The following is a 23106-nucleotide window of genomic DNA, read 5'->3' as shown; positions in this document are numbered from 1 at the left end:
AAACTGATTTATTTACCACAGATTCCATCAGTGTTTGTTTAGTGATGATGCTAAATTACTACACATAAAATCTAAACATACCTACCTACTTTGAAGTTTCTGATAAGAAGGTGGCAAGTCATTTAACTGACAATGATATTTGATACCCCATTTAAGAATGTGCCAAGTCACTTCTGAGGGCCAACTGAAGATACAGCCCCAGGTCCTATTTGGTATCACAAAAAAACTACCATATTAACAGGAGCGCCATATTGTGCTACAAGCAACAACACAAAAGAAAATTAAAATGTTCAATAAGGAAGATGCATGTTCCGAAGAAGATAAAGAAAATGTGTATAGGCACAATGGAGTTTTATGACTTATGCAGTTAACTCACGTGAGCGCTAATAGGTTCCAGAACTAAATCTATAGGATAATTTTGTGTAAAATAAAAATGATTATACAGTACAAGAATTTATCTTATGAATAAATCACGTTTAATTAAAAAATAATTAATATCTTTCATAATGAAAACCTAATCAATACTGAGACATTAAAAAATAGTTAACATAACATTTTTACAATCCATAGGTTAAGAACTTCTATATTCAACTAAAACTCGTTTCTGGCATAACAATTTGGCGTACGTCTTTTATAATTTACACACTAAACCATAAGTCACTATTAGCGTCCACTTTTTTTAAAAACTCTTCAAACTGAACTTGTCCAGCGTTTGGTTTGAGAATAGCTGCTATTTTCGCAACAGAAGAAGCTGGTATGATGTGCAATATAATGTTCTTATCCACCTTTATGTTGTACCTATAATAAAATGTTAGTTAAAGGTAATATAAACAAAGATTCGCATTTAGTTCAATAAATAGGTACAGGATCTACTATGGTCATACTCATATAGAGGACCAAAAACACTTTTTTTTCAAATAATACGATTTAAAATGTTTTCTTTGAGACCTATGTCATTAACAGAAGGATGTAACCAAGGGCTTACGTTTTTGCCAAGTTTGCAAACATTTTTTTATAATTCTGATCCCAAAATGCACTTAAAAAAAGGGAAAAACTGTCTGATAGGTTTTTTGTATGACCAGAAATCAAATTTTTCGCACTACTGTATAAAAGTGTGCCATCTTATGATAGCAACTGTACAAAAATTAGAAAGCGGCATATTCGAAAGCCATTCCATCTATGATTCTGAACAAATACAAATTTTTGGGACTGTTAGGACTATAGCTCCTAAGCAAAACATTTGTTTTTAGACACCTAAATGGGGTTAAGCGAAAGAGCAGACTGCAGCATTTTGCAGGGATGCTTTGGCATAAATCTTTGTTTTTTTTTTGAATAATAAAAGGCAATATTATTATTAAATATGAAGAGCTATACAGGGACATCCAAGATGAGATCACTATAGTTATTGACCATTTTTTCATCATTCAAGAAAAAATCATTCCTTACAAAAATTCGTGCATGTTCCAAAACTCTAAATGCCCAATTTAGTTCTTCTTTAAAATGCGAGATTTTTAAATAAATTGAAAAAATTGGTCGATTATAATTATAGCGAATCTTATCACATACTTATATGACCGTTACAAACTTACCTTGTTAGACTGTTGTATATTTCCATGTTACTGTTTAATGGCAATACGCTAATTGTGAGTTCTTCATCGGCCATAAGTATTGCTTTTCTAACATCTTCAATTGGTATGTCCAGCTTCAAAAATCCTAATAGTTCCTTAACACATACATGCGGCTCTTGACGGTACCAGATGATGTGAAATGGAAACTGGTTCAAGTCTAAAATTATAACCCTTACAATAATCATTGGAATGAGCAAATTATTTCAATTGTTAAGTTATTTGAATTGTGCACTTGCACAAGTTTTTCCCAGGAAACATCGGGCTACCCAGAAGGATAAAATTATGGAATGCCAAGAACAAATGATCACATTAGGTAAAAATGGCATTGATATTTAATTGTGAAATTAATGGCATGAATCATATTTCTAATCAAAACTGTTTAATTTTTATTTTCAAAGTCTGTCTTAATTTTTATGTTCGAAATTTTTTGTGGATTTTTAGGGGCTCTGTTTCAAGATGTTATCAATTTTGACTTCAATATATTAATTTATCCTTATTCTCATGTAAGACCAAAAGTGAGGTTACAGACCCATCTTACCTTTCAGAACATAAGAAAGGTATAAATGAATTCCCTCACGCAACAAACATTTCTGGTGTTGTCGTGGACGTACAAATAGTGCCACCTGAAGGTGAAGCAAGGGTAGGTGTAGTCCAACAAGTGACAACTGCGAAGTGTGAACTGTAAGAAGGTCCTATTCTTTTCACAATACTTTTACAATGTTTATATTTGATAATTTTTTTTACTGTAATTGTAATGCAAATTGTAATAAACCCACGTAAATTATGTGCTCCAGAATTAAAACTTTTATAAACGTATTCAGTATTACAGAGCTATGCAAATAAAAATGCTTCTTCCCAAAGCCCTCAAGTCTTTACGAAAGGATTTTTTACAAGCTCAAATTCACCTAATTGAGAATAAGGCTTGCAATTATAACGTTCTTTAAAAACGCTTTTTCTATGCCGAAGGCGCCAACTAAACATTGGTGACGGTTAAACCGGAAATGATGCCGGATCAGATAGATCGTAATGTCACATATAATATTACATTTGACATATTTGTGTAGATATAACCAGTTTACATTAGTATTTTAAAACACCTTATGCTTTAATAAGAGACAGAAACAAAAGGTTTAAGAGTTACCCAATATATAGCACCATCATGAGTCCATTTTTTAGATGCATATGTACAAACGTATGAATTCTGAGACTAGATGCCAATGTGTCTTTTTGGATGAAACGTGGGTATTTGAAAATGGAACAATATGCAAGACATGGGAAGATGACAGTTTTTTTTAGTGGTTTGGGGATAATTTACTACCAAATTTAGAACCATCGCTAAAGTCCATGCAGAATGGTTTATTTGTAGTAATACTATTAGATTCGAGACTAAAAGTTTGTTATTTCAGGAACAAACCTTCAAAACAGTATGAGGCTGATGAGATGGCATTAGAAAATGCCAAATGGACATGTGGTACTACGGTTGCCTCCTTACCATTGCGTTTTCAATCCCATCAAAAATATATGTATGTAGAATTTACAAACAACAGTGTAACCACCACTCTGGGGAGAAACGTGTTTAGATATGTGGCAACTAAGCCATTGATTCAGTTACACCTTAGGCTGGTCGTCCACTGGAAGCGAAAACAAGCGGCTTCGAGCTTACGCGATACGAGCGACAACAAGCGGCTATAAGATAAGCGATCTTGTGCGACAAGGGTCGTCCATTGCAAGCTGTTTCATTGACAGTAGTAGCGACGCGCGACGTTGAATAGTAATTGTCCCTTTTTGCGATTAAAGATTGAACTGGATGCAGAAGACGGGTATTTTTTAGAAACTCCTTAAAGAAGGCGGAAGAGTTCAAAAAAGAAGATTGTATTGGGTAAACCCTATACTGGAAAAGAAGGCGCGTCTCGGCGAATTCAATCATCTCCATCGCGAATTAGAAAACGACTCTCCGAAGTTTTTTGATGACTACCGAATGGGTCCGTAGACCTATTTATAAATCTTGAATTCTATAAAAAGCAATTATCAGGAAAGAGTCTAACTTCAGAGAAACTATATCACCTGAAGGAAAAGTCATTTTCATTATATATAATTAGGAATTTTATTATTGTGACGTAACAAAAGGGTGCCTTAGTAGATCATCATGACGGTTTGAACCATCGGGCTGACTTTCCAGGATCATTCACATTTTGCAAAGTCAACAAAGATTGTGGTTGTTGGGTTGGGGCAGTCTGTTCCAGCGGAACGATAGTGGAGTAGCATGTAATGTCTCTTCTGGAGTCCAGGATAGTGGGTTCTTCTATCAGAATAAGGTCTAGTTCTCTAACCTGACATCCAAGACGAATGAGATGACGGGTAGGCGACGTTAGATGGGGATGGATAGGAAACAGATGTATGCTGGATGGAACAATGACGTTCTTCTTCGTCGATCAGCACTTGTTGAATTTTGTTCCGTACACTTAGCTGTCGGTTTTTCAAATGCGGTAGTGAGCTTCAAAAACTCATCGCTTCATCGCTATACTCTCAGAAAACAACTGCAATTTTTCTCTTTCTATTTCCAAGAATTCTTCATCACAGTTATTAGCCTTTCCGCTCTATTCTTTATTAATGTTATTTTCTTGCGTTTTCCGCTGGTGGCTGTAGACGATTGATGGCCCATTTCGACCGGTACAACAGGTGCAGTGTTCGAAATTTGCTTTATCAGTTTCTTTCCCTTCCCCTGATTTGTTTTTGAAGCATCACCATGATTCATTGCATTGTTCACCTTCTTCTCAGAAGATTTCTTTGTTTCAACTCCTTTCTTGGAACTTTCTTTTTCAGCAGATTTTTTTGCCGACAGATGCGTCAAGCGGCTACGAGCGTAAATCCCATTCCGCTCGGAATTGTAGCGCGCGCACGTTTACGCTCATAGCCGCCCGCCCATACTTTCTTTCAGTGGACGAGGTTACATTAAAATACAATATTTAGGATCTGCCGCGCGTAGTCGCGTGTTGGCGCTCGTGTCGCGTAAGCTTGAAGCCGCTTGTTTTCGCTTTCAGTGGACGACCAGCCTTATATGTGGAAATGCACTGTAGAGTATACCAACAAAATTATTTTGGATTGGTGGCACAGAGAAGTGAAGTTTCGCCACTAAATATTAATTTGGAACATGATTGACATGAAGATGGTATTTTTGTAACTGATGATTTCAGGTTTACTCAAATATCAACCTCAAGATTTGAAATCGGCAAAATGTCCGGTGAACGGCGCCTGCGGTGTTTTGAAATTCATGGAGAGATCTGACAAAAATGTGTCTTCGGTAAAAAGGCTATACTATAGTTTGATTTTTACCAGGACAAAAACAGAAAGCGAAAAAATTAAGCGAATGTTTATCGCCCTTGCGACGTTCAACAACCAGCTGGAACGATGCACGTTGATGTTTTTGGAAAAAATATGACGTTCTTAGAATTTTGAAATTCGTGACCTGATGTTTATTGTTTACACAATTTGAAATGTTTTGTGGATTTTGTTTTGCTAGTTTAATTCGTGTATTGGGTTATGCCAGGGTTTTTGTCCCGAAGAAGGTTTCCTTATCGGCTGGTTGTATGCCGTGAAATAGGCACTGTTTTAATATGAAAGTAACGGTGGCTCTGCTCGTATGGGGTAAGTCAAGATTGCAGTTGCTTGTCGACTTCTTATCTATCAGTTGAAAACTGTTCAATGACAATATTTGATGGAAACTTTGTACCTATATTGTAGTTTATGCAAGAGTATGACAGCTAGGACAAACAAATGTAAAGCATGCTTTTGAAACGACTGTACACTACTATTCCTTTAATCCAACTTAGAAGCATTGTAAGAGTAATAATAATTTTGTTATGGCATGGTACAATTCTGAATCTGAAACCGATATAAACTAGTTTTCCTATAAGACGTAAATTAATAATTGTAGCTTTATGGCAGCAAATTTCTCGAACACCATATAATTACTTTAATCGAGAATTTAATATTTGGTGTGCTCATTGGTTTTCTGGAGCTTGCTCCAACTGTAACAATTACTTCAAGTAATCGATAACTTTAATGACAGCTACTCTGCTTAGAGATACACTGCCTTGCAGCAGCCTCAAAAAGACCAACAAACCAGAGTGATGTGTTGATTGGATGCAAGATTGAAAGTACCTACCTGGTGGCAGCTGTACGTTAAGATTTTTAAGACGAATTTCCTACATAACGTAAGAAATAGTAAAAATGATAGATAATCTACCTACACTTTCAAACAGCATATGTAAATGTTCGAGTTTGTTTATGTGAATTTTCAAGATAGCAACTGAAATTATTCGCAAAAGTACAAACCTGTTTTAATTATAAGATGCCTTTTCTTCACCAAATTATCTTGTTGGACTGTCGAGTAGGATGTTTTGTTCTTTAAATTTTCTGACTTCACCGATGAGTTGGAATTTATTTGCGTGAATCCACGAGATAGACACTCTTCCGAATCAATAACTTTAAATAGTTCAAGAATGTCTATGTCACTAAGATTGCTCACCAAGTAATAAATAATTTTATTGTGATTATCGGTAAGTATCGATAACGGGTTGCGGGAGAGAACTGAAGTAAGATAATCATAAGGCACTTTTAATTGTGGATACGATGGTAGATGCTGTCGTTCAGTCAAAAATTGCACAAGTTTGTGTTGCAGCTCCACCTTTCCATGTAGTTTTTTCCATATCACTGAAATAATTTTGTTCCTCTCTGGATTGGCGTATACTGGGTTTACTCTCTCGAAGCAATGTACTTGAGGTATATGATTTTGGGAATTTCCATAAAACTGCACATTCGTAGGTTGCCCGTAAGGGTATCCAAACTGTGGTGGCGCATGTTGTGGTGGTATATAGTTTGGATACGAAACATAGGGCGATTGCTGTACTTGATGAATAAGGTGGGGCTGTAATTGAGGCAACATAAACGTATGTTGTGGAACATGTGAAGGAGGTTGAGACATGTTGTGTGAAGCGAGAGGCAAAAGCTGCTGCAATGATAAACCGATTAAATTTAGATTAGCCATTTGGGAGGACAGATTAGTGGTTTGTGTGACGTTCACGTAGGTATTGTTCCTATGATCTACACCAAAATGTGACGAGTTATTAAATGAGGATGATGGCACTAATCTCTCAAAACCAGGAGGTGGCCTTATCGCTGGAGTTGTCTGTATTTTTTCTGTACACTTTGATTCATCACTGACACTTATAGTATTTGTTTTTCCATTAAATGAGGTTAAATTATCACACAATTTTTGGTCCATTTTAATTGGATTCAGTAGTTTAGGTTCATATGCTCCTTTTGTAGTCAGTGATTCTTCATAGAATTTCTTAGAAACAGTTGGTTGCAGTATTGTTCTACCGTTAGCAGCTTCATCACAGCCAGAAACAATTTCTTTGCTTGTAGAATTTTTATCACATTTAACACTAGAAGTTGTGTCCGGATATCCATCCTCATAATCAGTAAAGCTTATAAGGTCACCTTCTTGGTTAAAGTCATCTTCATCCGTTACCAGTTTAACTAACTCCTCATCACGCACTTTATCATCAGCCTTGCGTTGGCCATAATATTGAGGATGAATAAATTCTATGGGTGTTCCTGTCTTCAGTAACCGACACATTTCACTAGCATTTGGAACGGCACTCATTTCGATTTCTTCAAATGTCGGATACAGGTGTACATTTTTAACCCATGGCGTTGATCGAGGTTCCAACGTGATTTTTTGCTGCTCCTGAAAGCCAAAAACATCAGTATGACTGAAAATATTGCACACTATTAAGAGAAAAAATATGTTCAATCAGAGTGATGTTATCGGCTTAAGTATAAATACAAACTAATAAATTACTGATTATTTATCAAAACTTTATTAACATATTTTTTCTCATACACTAGGCATAATAAAATACAATAAAATGTAAAACAACAGCTATCGACACAATTTTATAAAACAATGCAATGAGCACGAATGCCTTTCAAATTAATATGGCAAGCTTATTGCATACGAAACCAATTACTGTAAATGACACAAAATGGAAAAAATTGTTCTGTTGGAGGCTGAAAACCAATGATCGTCGGAAGTGCTGTTATTAATCTTTTTAAAAGATTTTTTTCCAATTGAAGCTGCATTTATGTACAACGTTTTGCTGAACAATTAAAGAAGAATTGCAAATTTTGGCACTTTAGAAAGCAGCCATTGTACACCACAGAAAATGTTTTGGTTGTCTCTTCCATCAAGCAAATGCTACTTTAAATCACAGACATAGAAAAGAAAACATCGGCCGGTTAACTTAAATTAAATTCCACATCATTAAAAATAAGATATATACAATTGTTAATAAAATAGACATGTCTTGCTTATAAATGTATCCTATTTAAAATTACTTTGTCTAATCATTTGAACTAGGAATCCTTCGTAATGCTTCAAGAATACATTTGCAAGAGATAGCATCATCATCTGAATCTTCACTTAATATACTGTTACTATTGGACAAGGAGACCCCATTTTGTAATTCATCATCGTATGTAATTACCTGATTGCTAAAAACTGCATGCCCTTCCTTCACCAAAGCGTCATTGAGATAAATGTCTTCATCACCTGATGTGTCCGCCAAGAAGACGTGCAGAATTTGTCTCTAAAATAAAATTGTTGTGTTATCCAAAAGTGACAATTTGTACTTGACATATTATACATAAACGAGGGCAGATAGACAGAAAATTATATACCATTGCGGAATTTTTTCTTTGTGAGAAATTGAGTGTTCTACAGTTGATTACTATACCTTTTTTTTAAATCTATTTCGATTTGTGAAATTTATTTTTAAATTTGCGGATATACCAAAAGCTTAACACAAAAAAACAGTTTTGTATGCATCTTTGAATTTGAAACTTTAAACTCTACAGTTTTTTCTGTAAAATGTACAGGAGGGCAGGCTTTTGCATAAAACTAATTTCCCATGTTAAATCCCTATGTTCCTACTTACCGTGCACCACCCTGTATGTAAACGCTAGCACAAGTTACTCTCAGAAGTACTATAGAAATTTACTATCCCGTATAAACTATCCTTTACATTGCATGGATCATAACTGAATTCACTTTGTGTTTATACCAAAGATTAGGTAATCCATACACCTCTCTTATTTTACACTGTGATACAGTTGCAAATAAGTGATTTTAAGAATTTGTTGTTTAAGGGAACCTGTTTAATAAAGTATAAACTCACCTCAAAGTCGACGTGATAAAGGTGAGCCACACAAGGTTTCATGCGCACCAGTTCAAGCAAACGATTTGAGGTTTCAAGAGGCCAATGAGATTTCTCTATAGGTGGACGAATGCCACAGAGTCTGGCTCTAACTGCTTGCTGTGGCAAATTGCAAAATTTCCTATGTAGAAACTTTAACGAATTGGAATCAACTGCTCCCACAGTTCCATAATCTAAGTAATAGACCTAAAACAATAAGGAAATATATAAATATAAAACACACATTGTTTCTATCACATATTTCAATCAGTCTACTTATTTAGGTTATTTACCTAAAACATTATTTCGTCCAAATTCATTAGTTTTATTCTTCAATGACATTTTGCACTATTAAAGGCTGCCTTCGCATGCGCAATTTATTGGTTCTTATTTCCCACAAATCTTATACTAATTAAAACTTTGTGATAGACGTCAATTCTTTTAGGCAAATGTCCAAAATGTTGAACGAATTATCATCTATGCTATGTCAATCTGAGCATATTTTGGACTGGAGGCGACATTTTAATTTTTTACATAACTTTTGAACAATATAACGTATCAGGACAGTTATTGCTTTATACAGTTCTCTGTAGGCTACTGAATCGAACAAGCACTCGTTAAATGAAAAATATTACGTAAATAAACAAATTTTTAGGAAATAAACTTTTAAGAGGACCCCTATAGGTCCGTACAATAAAGCTTCGATACTACTCTAATTTTAATAAATAACTGAAAGCATTCACAAATAGCTTAGTCTAGCTTTTGTATAAACGATGTCGCTTAGATTTTCTTGAATCGCATACTTTAAATTTATGCATAAAGCTTGCCTCCCAACTGCTAAATTATGAAACACTTTCAATGTTATTAAATACCTATGCAATAAGGTAAACAATTTGATTCAATACTTGAAATTATGATTTTTACCACAATGATAAAACTTTGTAGCTCATTTTTTTAAATCCACAAAAGTGCTACTGTGGGCGTTTTGTCTTGTTCACCCGGATCCATTTTTTCAGTTTTGAACTACTTTTAGAGCCCTGGAGGTAGCCTATATGCAGTGGCGTAGCGTTTCAAAATAATAGGAGGGGCGGACCGAAGTCACTTGCCCCCCCCCCCATCTCAATTTTTCTTTCGCGGTGTCGATTGGTCATGGTATCACAGAAAAGAACAAAAATAAACGACAAACAAAATGTAATTATGTATTTTTTTTAACCAAATTCTCAAATCTTAAATTGTTTTCGTCTTTTAAGTGATGCAAATTCTACGACTACAGGCAAGGCAATAACAGTAGCGCTAGCGCTGTTGTTGTAGTGTGTAGGGGTATTGACCGTATCAGACGTTCACCGTTCACGAAAACTTGCCAAAACCATACTTACCTAGGTATAGGCTTGAATCATGAAATTCAATTCATTTTTTTATATTTTTTTATTACCTATTATACATTTACTACTTACATAGTAGGGGCGGATTGGGCCCCCTCAGCTTTCGAGCCCGGGGCGGACCGCCCCCCTCGCTACGCCACTGCCTATATGTGGAACCTCTAGTAATACCCAATAATATTGTACTTTTCGTTTTGAAATCTTGTCCGCTATAATAAAAATTATTACGCCATTTTTTTAGAATTAAACCCTATACCCTAAAGGTGTGCCAGACGGCCTTTAAACCTGTCTTAAGGGGAGCCCCGTTTCCGGAAGTAAGTAGTGGTGCCAAATAAAGCAGTTGAAAATGGGGGGAGGGGGGACACGCTGTACCCTTCATGGTATTCTAGTAAAAGGCCTCATTGAAATGAATTGGTTTGTGCAAACTATAACTTTCCTGCGCGACTCCTTTTCAAGATCAGCGGGTGATGGGGGAAAGGGGGAGGGAGGGTAGAAATGGATTTTATCTTTCACGGTATTCTAATGTTTCAACAAAGGAACTGTTCTTTCCGAACTATAATTTCTACTAACCACAGTTCTCCTTCTCGACCCCTTATTGTGATCAGTTTAATTCCTTATATCTCAAGAGCGGATTGTTGGAGGACAGTACTCACAAAGGAAGAATGAAGGGCCTGGTTGAGACATATCTATTGGTGAAGTACAAGCGAATATCTTGTCGGAAGAGGTTACTCATAAAGGGCGAGTGGAACATCTAGATGAAAGTCAAAACTTTCAGTGGAAATATTTCTGCAGAAGGGAGTGTTGGAGGAGGGTATTCTCAAAGGGTGGACAGATCGTCTAAACGAGACACATCTACAGGCGATGTCATAATTCCACAAGAAACAGAAGTATATTTATACTCACCCGTCTTCATACAATATGTATTGTACCTTTTTTCAGAATGGCCTGTTCTTCTTATTACGTCCCTGTAAATTACCTCATCGGCAAAAAACAATAGAAAACTTCATAAAAAATATAGAAAGTAATAGGCGAACACTGTCGAATTTGCTCTTAAACGTCAGCAATATAACAAACATAACCTTACTCTTGTGAAAAAACGGACCATCGGAAACGTAAATGTTCAACTTCAACCAACTTTTCAGTCATAAATGGACGACATATGATTTAAAAATTTATTGGCTGATTGGCTAACCGACAAACGGAAACGTATGAACGGAGAGCTATGAACCCATAAATCTAAAGTACGTTTACAGCACATACATTTTCAACTACAGGGCGGCTCCCTCTCATCGTCGGCAAATTTCACCCTAGAGAAACGAGACCCCCTTGCAGTTTACACAACATTATAAAATACGCACGACAATAAATTCAGCGAAAATGGCGGCACAAATCTTCAGTTGTGTGGCTAACGATTCTTTTATACAGGGTGGTGACTTGCGTAACGCATCATAGGGATTTCAATGTAAAATTCATAACATGCGATTATTGGCTCCCCAAATTATTTTAGAGCAAAAATGTATTAAGGTTTTTTGTAGGGAAATTTTTTTTACGTCAATCAACCGTATTATACTTCATTCATTATAAGAAGGTAGTAGATGGCGCTGGGTTTGAAGATAAGCACACACAGGAAAAATATAAAACGGCACCAAATTATTGTAAAGTAGAAATATCTAGCACTGCAAACACAAATCAATCTTTGACATTAACAGTTAATGACACTTCAATAGTTTAGATGCCAACAGAAACTACCAGCTTGCAAAATTCGCCACTCGTTTTATGTTTCAGCGTAATACTGACTTGTGTTTTAACCAATCACACTGAAGGTCAAATCTTCCCTATGTTTTTTACCGCTACCTTCTTAAAATGAATACAGTATAGTTTTCAATTTTTTGCATAATAAAGACGGAAAATTGGAAAAATAAAACCCCCATCTTTTTCAATAATCTGTGATGCCATGGAATTTTATAATACAAAAACTACGTCAATATCCGTCATGCCATGAAATGTCTGCTATAAAACAAATCAAATCCTATCAAAAAGTATTATATTTAGAACAGCGAATTCAACATAAAGAAAGACCAAATTACTAAAAACGGTTTCCTAATATAACAATTTACAATAAATGTTCGAATAATGGCATACTTCAAACCAAAACTCCGTCATATTTATTTGAAAAGGTAACATACAGAGCTGACGTCCATAATGTCAATGTTGGAGATCGGTTTTTTATAACTATACCTACTCACAAAACGTCACTATTTAAACGCTCCTTCAGTTACAATATTGCAAAGACGTGTAATGAATTACCATCTCATTTAAAACATTTATCTGAAAGCCTTTTTAAAAAACGCTTGCGCCTCATACTCCTTGCAAGACAGCATCCATCGTTAACATCATTATTGCTATAATTTTTTTTTTTTTTACATTTTTTTTAGGTTTTCCTTTGTGCCTTCATACTGAATGGTTTTTATTATCATATAGTTTTTTCTTGCTAGGTTTTTTTATGTCTTGGTCTCTTGTTGTTAATTTCATATGTAGGGGGTTGAGTGGTAGAGCAGACGGAATAACATGGTTTATTCCAGTCTGAACTTCGCCCTATTGAGTCACCCATTATGTAATGTAATGTATAATATCTGTTCTTTGTATAATGTGTGCTCAATAAATGTCATTATTATTATCAGTCACCATTAACTGCAAGACAGTAACCAAGTCGATCATAAAATCTATTTCGAACTGCTGCTAATTGATAACTGGATATCTTTTTGTTTTAGAAAATTCCATGGCATCGCAGATTATTGAAAAAGATGCCAGTTTTATTTTTCCAATTTTCAGTCTTTATATGAAAAAAAATTAAAAACTAATACGGTTGATTGGCGTAAAAAAATTTTTTCGACAAAAAACTTTAATACATTTTTGCTCTAAAATAATTTGGGGAGCCAATAATCGCATGTTATGAATTTTACATTGAAATACCTATGCTGCGTTACGCAAGTCACCACCCTGTATATGTCAGTTCGAACTTTCAATTGACAATGAAATTTTAGGCGATCTCAAAAGTAGTATACACAATATTCGCATTGAAAGCTTGGCGAAGAATTTCGTTTTTCGCAGTCTATAAATCTTCCGGGATTACGATACGTAGGTTTGCCTAGAAAGGTCATGTTAAGAATTTAATACGCGATCGAAAAATGCAGTGCTCTCGACATGCATAGATTTTCTTCAAAGGTTTGAAGTAAGAATTCCGCTCTCCCACCAGATTTTTACACTCGCCGAATACCAAATACGAAACGGACCCAACGTAAACCAATCGATCACTCTGTTTTTATACATGCAAAGGGATAGCAGAAAATACTCCTCTCATTCCCCATCGCGATGGTTTTTAGAACCGGCAACTGGCAAGGTAAAGTTTAACGCTCTTTATTTTCTAGAAAATTAGTTCTGTTCTTTTTATTATGAAGCGGTACACGTATAAAATTTCCTATACTGGCCAATTTTGTAAAATCAAAACAATTTTTGAAGCTTAAAGCGACCAGCTGTTACACTTTCCTTCGGGGATTTTGTTTTAATTCCTTCATGTGTTTTAAAATTGTCAATTAACTGTGGGTTTATTCAAATCCAGACCCAGATAGAGTTCTCTTGTCAGATTTTTCTATTCGTGGTGTTAATCAAAATTTGTGTAGTAAATTCTTTGGAATTTTCGGAAGCTGATCAAAGCCATCGATTCTCTCAAAATGAGAAATTTTAAATCAATGTTATGATTAAGGTAGCAAATGCCGGATGTGTACGAGGAGAGATTAAAAAATTCTAAGTTTAAATTTTGATTTAGTGATTTAGTGACCGTTTGCCATTGCACCCAGCGATAGACATATGCACAAGATATACAACACATACAATAATGATCACCGGACAACGGACTAAGCAAATGTTTTTCTTAGTTAAAATGTAAATTGCTTCCGTTGATTTTAAATAAGAAATCGCAGAGATATGTGTTGTAAAAAAGAAAGTTTGCGGCTGAGTGAACAATTTAAGATGAAGTTTGTGGTTTTGTGTACAGTATTTGCAAACGCAGTCTAGAATATTGCCAAATTTTTGAAGGACCCTAAAGTAAGTGCAAGTGTGTTCCGTTTAAAATAACAAAGTGTCTCATACCACATTTATGGTGCACCTTGTACTGGTAAAATGTTTCAGTAGAACAGCAAACAATTTTGCATTTTAATTTTTTTTTGTAGCTTCACCCTGTCGAGAGATATCGTCCGATATCACACGAATGCTTTTGCATTGCGAGAGAACCATATTTAAATTCCTTCAAACTCCAGATCACAAATTATAAAAAACTTACCTTCACTTTGCTTGGATTATTCGCCAAAGTGTTCACAACAATCGCCCTGTGGTACTCACTATTATAAACAGCAACACAATACATATCGACAACTATCATGTGTTCTGGTATGTAATAATTATTGCTGGTATAAAAAGTTCTAAAATTATAATGTTACTACATAATATAATCCAAAGTTGGAAAGCACCGCCTTACTGTATTTCATCCATAAGGTTATTTAATGCATCATAGTATTCGTGGAATAGCAACCACAATTTGCTCGGATCATATATTTCACCCACAACGACATCTACAAAATCACCCTCTTGTATGTCATCCGGTAGAAGAAGTCGAGGTATTTCTTCGTACATCTGTATTACATCATCTGGGTATGCGAATTTTTTACTTAATAAATGCTAAAAAAAATCTCTATAAACTCTCTCTATAACAATAAAGCTATGTGTGTTATGCAACCAGCGAAGCATTTTAATTTACCTGGAACATTTAATCCACAAGGATAATCATAAGAGGATTGTCATTTTCGTTTTGCATATAGATAGGCATTTAGAGGGCGCCTCGCAAACTTAACGTCAATAGCTTCTTGACATAAATACAGTTTCATTTAGATACAGTTAAATCGTGTAGATACAGCAATTCAGATCCCCCCGGTCTTAGGGACGAATCAAGACCAGAACAACAGTAGTATAGCAAAATATTGATCCAGTTCATCAGATGAGTAAGGATGAACGCCATATGACATACCAGAAGATAGGCATTTCAAAGACATAGGTCTCCCATTAGATACCTCATCTGTTGACAGAAGAGCAAAAGTTGGCAACTGATGTCGAAAAAGTGGGAACGGTTCAAAAATACATACAGTAATGTAAGTGGTAATGAACATGGTATCCATCTTGTATGTGGAAGGTGGCTCCAAACCGGGAACGTTCCCAGCTGGTGGATCGGGGGATGGCCCTTTACAGGGTTTAAGCTGGGAAAAAATTACCTTGAGCAAAAATGCTATAGGCTCTTAGAGAACTGTAGCAATAGTTATTTGTTTCATTAGTACAAAAAATGTCAGTTTTCGGGACGAGGAAGATAGTTGCTGGACGACGCGTTAGCGGAGTCCAGCAACCTTCCGAGTCCCGAAAACGCATTTTTTGTACGAATAAAACATAAAATTTTTTCTCCAACCCCCTTTACTTCAAATTATATTCGAATTTAGATTCAGTCACAGTTTCACTACTAGTATAAGAACTTCTGCTTTCTTGTCCTCACGTGTCATGCCACTCTAGTTTTTAAGTTAACTTATAACCTTTCGTTCTTACTTCTCACCTCTCGCGACTTTGTAGGGAGCAAATCTTGAGGTAGCATGTTCTGCCGTTTCTATAATCTCTGGCGGAGTGCAATCCATGTCGCTATCAGTTTCAGTCATTTCTATTGTATACACAATTAATATTGTTATATTTTGTATTGAAATAAAAAACTTACCATACAGTTTTTTAATTAAAATTAATTGCAATTAACTTTTTCAAATTTTGATTTCAAAATGACAGATAATAGTGCAATGGGTCTGAAGTAGATGGCGTTACGCGCGACGGCGGGTTGTATACGTATTAAAATTACGTTCACGGAATATGTAAATTACGTTACACATGGTTTAAATAAAAATAGCGAACGTAAATTATTTTCAATACATGTACATACGTATAGGTAACATCATTATTTGCATTGAATATGCAAAAATATTTGATTTGTACGTATAGAAATATCTTACAACCTGCAATGTAAAACGATGTCAATGTGACATATCTCCGTGATTGTAATTTTTTAATTGGCCAACTTTCAAGGTCAATTTCTTTTTGGTACTAGGACCAAAAGTATCCACTTTTTGTACAGTTGCCATGGTGAAAGCGATTAATCCGCAAAACGTCAATTTTAGGTACCGAACACTGTCACAAAATAGCGTCTTATTCAGGTGGTTGGAGAAAAAAGTAATTTTCTTGTAGCATTTGTGTCATTTGATATTTATTAAATGTATGTTGCTTTTCTTCAGCAATATGAAATAAGCTCAAATATAATCAATAAATTTCATTTGATTTTCTTTGTCGCAAAAAATGTGATAACCTGCCTCAACAATGTCTCAATTTCACCGCAGCTTAATCCCTGGTCCTTTGAATGATCATATGAGACATAAGGTTAATCAACCGTGACGGAAACCAATGGATAAGCAGGTCGTCTGTAGTCATGTCTCATGCACCTGAGGATGGGGGGGGGTGTCTTTGCTTAATTGCCTGGAGCAAGAGCATTAAAAAAACCTCAGCCCAAAATGGAACAGCTTACGCCGACGGGCTGGTTGATTGATAGGTGCGGTATTTAGTACACGAACTTGGAGCCCAGTGGAACTCCAGTTTTAAAAACACCCCTCCAGCCGTATGGAGCTCTGCAGCAGGTAAATGATTTTTCTTAATACTCTCGGGACTTGCATGGGAAAACCTGATCATATAACAGAGGATAGTGCCCCTCTAAGTGCACCAACCATGGGACCTGAGGCCTCACATGGATCCATTTAGTGCTCCGCCAGAGTCACAAAGTCCAGATGAGTATGGTGGGTGAGGGTAAGAGTCAAACTTCAGCTGAAAGTCAGACTCCCCAAGATGTTCACTGAGGCAACACAGTGTAGAACCGGCTCAAGTAGCATGTATCTCCGAGAGAAAGAGGTAACTCGGACAAAAGGAAGAAAAGGTCCCTCCTCCACCAAGAAAATGTGAGTGCTCACATCGCCAAAAGGATGGTCAAGTTCATAGCCACTATATAGCCCTGATATAAGTCCCAACAACTTCTCCACATTCCCAAAGAATAAGACTACAATGCATGGGCAGCAATTTTGCAGATGTCAACTGAAGAACTGCTTTACTACTTAATTTGAATGTATTGGTCCTTGTGGATAAGTCACCTAAAATCTCCCATTTTCTTGTTTTTTGACAATATGCAAAATGTAAAGAAAACCCTCATAAAAAAACAATCAAAACTGTGAATTTGTTAAGGTAGTCTACAAATACTTACATCCAAATTAAATTCAAATTCAGATGGTTTATCATCATCCTCCTCCTCATAAACACGTTGTGTTTTAAAGTCCTTATCATAGTCTTCAGGTAATCCTTTTGGTTTATAAAAGAGTTTATGATCTCCTTTATTGGGTCGAATGCAAATGAATATGTCGGGTAAATCCGTACATAAGAATATTAACGCTCTATATCCATATTCTGCATAATCCAATTCCTTGGAAAACATTTCCTTGTACACGCTAGGTAAGTTCCTGCACCAAATGCCTGCCTCATATTTGGACATCAGTTTATTTAAGTTGATTTGTACATTCATAGGAACATTGATATTAATAATACTTTCTGGTTCAGGTGATTTGCGAGGTGCTTTGTCGATAGTAACTGATTTAGTAAAACGTACATTTTCTTTATCGGACTCGTCATCACTTGAATCACTCCAGTAATGATTTCTGTTAACGAAGGATCCATTATTACTTTGAGGAGGAGATATCACTTTTAGTTTTGGAATTGCTCCAGTAGAGCTGAATGATTTTTCAGATATTTGTATATCTGCATTAATATTAGGTGGAGAGCCCGAGGAAGTGGACGATGCGCTGGCACTGGGTGGAAGAATATTTTTAGATTTGAAGGAGTTTGAAGTATCAAGTTCATTTCTTTGTCTTGGATAATAAGTTGGGGGTCGAAAGGTTAGCGACGGTGTCCTAGAGCTTTGATAGGAATATGCGTTGTTACTTCTTAAAGGTCGGGCGCGTTTGGGGACTCCAAATCTGTATCAAACATTAATCATTATAATAATGTCCGTGGTGGTAAGTTCGTTTACCTTGCTCGTCGTTTGGGAGGATTTACTCTTTGCCTGGTTACTAAATCATTAATATGCGCTGATTTCTGGGTAACATATACGTCAACTATGGCATTTGGCCCATACCCAGTCACCTTAAAAATTAAAATAATATTGTTAAAATCAAAGTTTAGTTGTAATACACATTAATTTGTAAATTAAGAAATAGTTGTTATTACTGGTATTAGCCAGTGCTGCAGCAACCCTGTTTGGCGGCTGGTGCAAAGTAGTTTGATTGCACCCTTTTTACTTTTTTTTGGGAAATGTAATAATAAAATATATAGCACATTTAAACGATTTAAATCACAAAAAAATGAATTTATAATTTATAATACAACCGATTTCAAAAATAAGGAGAATAAAATCTATATTAAATATTTTTTTAAATATCACTCTTCTTGCTTTTATTGATCTCGTATGAGGTCTTCATAATCTAGTGACTGAGCTATTTCATGCTCTATGGAAATTATACCCAAATTCGAAATTCTTTCTTGACACAAACGTTCTTAAAGTATGCTTATAAAGTAACCATATTCAAATATAAGTTTTTATTAATTTTAGTTTACTGAAACTGCATTCTCATGACGCCACCATAGAACTTATAAATAAAGTTATCACAAATCTGTTGTAAATTCCAAAAATCTAATAAAAAGTAGGATAATCCATTTAAAAGAATTGTTAGGTAGCGCCACCTGGTGGTGACTAATTTAATTTAAACATTTTTTCTCAAAGAATATATGGCCCAAGCGTATATTTATATCAATTTTAAGAATTTTAAAATCTGCATTCGTTCCTGACATATTGCGCTGAACACCAGTGTAAGTCCTATTTACAGTTATTGTTCTGTAGTTTACCTGTCCGAAATAAAGTAACCAAAAATCATTCATCCCCAGTCATTATAATAAATTAACCTACTTATAGTGCCGACTTAATTTGAAACAGACTGTATATACAGCGCGTTCGAGATAATACGGTCACCTCGTCCGTGTTATTTGACGAGATACAAAAAATTTGTTAAATATAATTTTATGTGACATAACGATCGATCGCATATTCAAACTCCTGGTGTCACTTCTGGTTTAGGCGGAAATCAATTCAACTTTCGTTTTTTAAATGCAATGCCTATGTTTTTTTAAGATATTGGAAAAGAGCAGTCAATTTTCTGTACGACAACATGAAATTTACATATGGTTGATATACAAAAAAATGAAGAAATTCGTGATTCAATATTTAGAAAACTTATGAAATCTAGCATGCCGTGTGCTATATCACACAGAAGAAATCTACAATAACTTGTGCATTGTTTCGTTTTGAAGATTTACTTTTGCACGATATGATCTCCCCATGTAATACAACAGGCACCGCACACCCTGACAGCACACAGCATGCTATATTTCATAAATTTCTAAATATTGAATCACGAATTTCTCCATTTTTTGCATATCAACCATATGCCCATTTCATGCTATCGTACAGAAAATTGACTGCTTTTTTCAAATATCTTACAAAAACAGGAATTGCCTTTAAAAAACAAACGTTACATCGATTTCTGATTAAACCAGAAGTTTGAACATGCGATCAAATGCAGTGTTTCTCAAACTTTTTTGTCTGGCGGCACACTAAAATTATTAAACAAAAATCGCGGCACCCCTAGTATTATTATATTTTTGATTTTTTATAGTTGAAAGAGATGAAGGATGAGAAGTCTTCACAAAAAAAATTTCTAAACACAAAAGCATATAAAACTAGTTGTCAGGTAACTGCTGACTTGACTTTCCGACTACTTTTAATAGTCATTGCAATTATCTTTGGCCATAGTATAACATTTAGAAAATGCCCTCTAGCGCCTTTGTGTTAAACCCGACGCAAAAAGTGCACAAGCCTTTTTTGTAGACCTCATCAAGACACATCTTTTTTGTAATTGACATTTTTCACTATGATGCTTACTTCTCGAGAAAAATGAAATTTAGAAAAATAATATAAATAGTTTTCAATTCAAAACTATATGCACCCCAAATATAAGTTATAAGATTGAGAAAGTCTGATGTAATGCAATACCGGCATATGATTGATTAATGAATTATGAACCATAGAAATAAATAAAATAGAAACTAAAAAACAGAATTGTAATAAAAAACGAATATTCATTTTTTATAATTATTTCAACCCCTCAGACATTCCTCAGATGTGGGAATTCTTTACACCTACTAATCTTATTAGTTCATACCATTATCCTCGCCATTATCTGTTTTCACATCCTGAAGAAATTGCTATCCTGAGAGTAACTTGTACTAAAAAAATAATAATTATTAAACCTCGTATTAAACGTTAAGTTACTTGATGTGGTAATAATTTCCTTGCTACAATTGTTATTTCATCAAACTCATAGTATATGTTTGAATACTTATCCCAGGTCCGTGGCTGGCACGAAACCACATAGGAAAATAAACATGCAGTTTCAGTACTGTGACCTACAAATTAAATTATAAGATATTATGGTTACAAATCTTTCTAAAAGTAACACCGAACAGTTGTGAAGCTTTAGAATCTTGTAAATATGTAAATAAATAAACGTGTTACATGTAAGATCTGATTAGCTTTAAACTACTCAGGAAACCTGCTTGCATTTAAAGTGATAAGTAACGTTATTATTCCATACCCTACATCTATGTTACCAAAAAGTTTAAAATTAAAATTAAAATCTTACCTTAAGAACATCGGGCATCGAATGAAGGCAATTTTCTAAGGAGTTAAAACCGAGGCTTCGATATGGTATCCTTTCTCCCATTTGTTCCGCATAATCGCGATCCAGAAGTGCTACCGTCAATTTTAAGGGTGAAGATATTAATAAGCTGGTCAAAATTTTCTTTAGCTCCTCCATCCTTCTCAGTTAATGGAAAACTTTCACCACTGAATCTAAATAAGGTAATAGATAACTTAAATGTCAAAAGTGGAATATCAAAACACTAGCAAAGCTTTCTAAACATAATTTGGAAATGAACAAATTTTGTAGTACATATTCGAATATCTCTTCCGAAATGCTGAAAATATGAAAATGAACGCGCATGGTGATGGCGCTCGCGCTAAAAAGTAAAAACAGAATCACATCTGTGACTAAGCAGCCGCATATTGGGTACTTTGAACTAAATTAACGACTACAAACTACTAGTAGTTCATAATAATAATAATAATATTGCCTTTAATTATCCCCAAAAACAAAACAGAAATAAAATATTCTTCTACAAGGCGAAGTTCAGTGCGGCGGAGACTACCACCGGCTGTTCTTCCACTTAACCTTCATAATAACCTTAACCAATTCATGATGACATTTGTTGAAAGGGACAGGAAATTAATTAAGCCGCTTTACATTAGGCAATTTTAGTGCAATGCAAGGCTTGTGCTATGCAATCTAAAATTGCCTTGCATTGCTTATTACGGTTTTACATTTATGCAATTGTGTTGCAACTTTTGTGCAAGTTCAGAAAAGTGTTGTAGTACTGACAACATATTTTTCAAAAATTGAAACTTTTCAGTTTGTTTACATACACCGAAGGTTATTCTTGACCATTAGGTATGAGCAAACAAAAGGAAATTAAGCTGGCTACAGCTTGTTATGTGGTGGCGCTTGCTATTAAAAAAAACACACAAAATAACACACGCGAAACCAAATAAATTGTGGTATTGACAAAATTACTAGAAAAGTTACTAGAACTTGCGCCAAACTTGCAAGTGAAATAGAACTTTCTCTATTTATTTTTCTTGCACCTGAATTGCGTATGAACATGCGCAGTAACGTATCTCTAACTTGCATTGCTCTTGCATTGCACGAAAATTGCCTAATGTAAAGCGGCTTTTTTTAGTAATTACAATACCCAAGTATTCAAATAGGACCAAAGACAATGACGTTTATGAAATAACAGATGAGAAATAAAACAAAACTAGTCTGTGTATACTGTCTGAGCCAGATATACTTTTGTATGATCCATTGATGCATATGGCACATATCTGATATCGTATTAATAAAGGTTATGTATACTGGGTGGATATTTTAAAACCCAACATACCTAGGCAATTAACATGGGAAAAACGATTTTTGCAGATCGTTGCTCCCCATGTTAACTTAGAGAGTTTATAATGATACACGAATTAGTTTATTTTCAGGTGTATTTCTCATTATTTTATAAAAAATTCGGCAATAAATCCAATTAGCAAAATCATGTTAAGCCAAGGAAATGTCCTAAAGAATTGAAATAGGTTTTCCCACAGACGAAATGGGACGCTCATTAAAATGCACGGAAAACAAATATCGCGTACTATTATAGAGTAAATATTTCCGCTGTAAACGTTCTTTATTATAAATATTTTTTTCTCGAACCACCTGAATAAAACGCTATTTTGTGATAGTGTAATTCGGTACGTAAAATTGGCTTTTTTCGGATTAATCGCTATCACCATGGCAACTGTACAAAAGTGGATACTTTTGGTCCTAGTACCAAAAAGAAATTGACCTTGGAAGTTGGCCAGTTAAAATATTACAATCACGGAGATATGTCACATTATGTGACTCACCTATTGACTTCGTATTACATTGCAGGTTGTAAGATATTTCTATACATACAAAT

The 23106-nt window shown here is 35.1% G+C and overlaps 1 protein-coding gene across 2 annotated transcripts; it reads right to left on the bottom strand.

Annotated features, from left to right (window-relative positions):
* Positions 1-459: 459 nt before the first annotated feature.
* LOC116163188 lies at positions 460-21555 on the bottom strand. Of its 2 annotated transcripts, XM_031477037.1 has the most exons (11): positions 21192-21209; positions 20724-20775; positions 18467-18579; positions 17648-18413; positions 14801-15000; positions 14606-14744; positions 8870-9094; positions 8180-8281; positions 5964-7380; positions 1590-1785; positions 460-798 (listed from the first exon to the last, which is right to left on the bottom strand). In XM_031477037.1, the coding sequence occupies exons 2-11, from the start codon at positions 20724-20726 to the stop codon at positions 639-641; spliced, it is 3321 nt and encodes a 1106-aa protein (XP_031332897.1). In that variant the 5' UTR covers positions 20727-20775; positions 21192-21209; the 3' UTR covers positions 460-638. The 2 variants fall into 2 exon arrangements, with proteins under 2 accessions (XP_031332897.1, XP_031332896.1); XM_031477036.1 differs by lacking the exon at positions 20724-20775 and having other exon boundaries at positions 21192-21555.
* Positions 21556-23106: the final 1551 nt, after the last annotated feature.

Source organism: Photinus pyralis, unplaced genomic scaffold (genome assembly GCF_008802855.1).
Source record: "Photinus pyralis isolate 1611_PpyrPB1 unplaced genomic scaffold, Ppyr1.3 Ppyr1.4_LG2, whole genome shotgun sequence".
Taxonomy (NCBI): Eukaryota; Metazoa; Arthropoda; class Insecta; order Coleoptera; family Lampyridae; genus Photinus; species Photinus pyralis.
The sequence above is the reverse complement of the archived record's forward strand: the minus strand, read 5'-3'. Positions and strand labels throughout refer to the sequence as shown.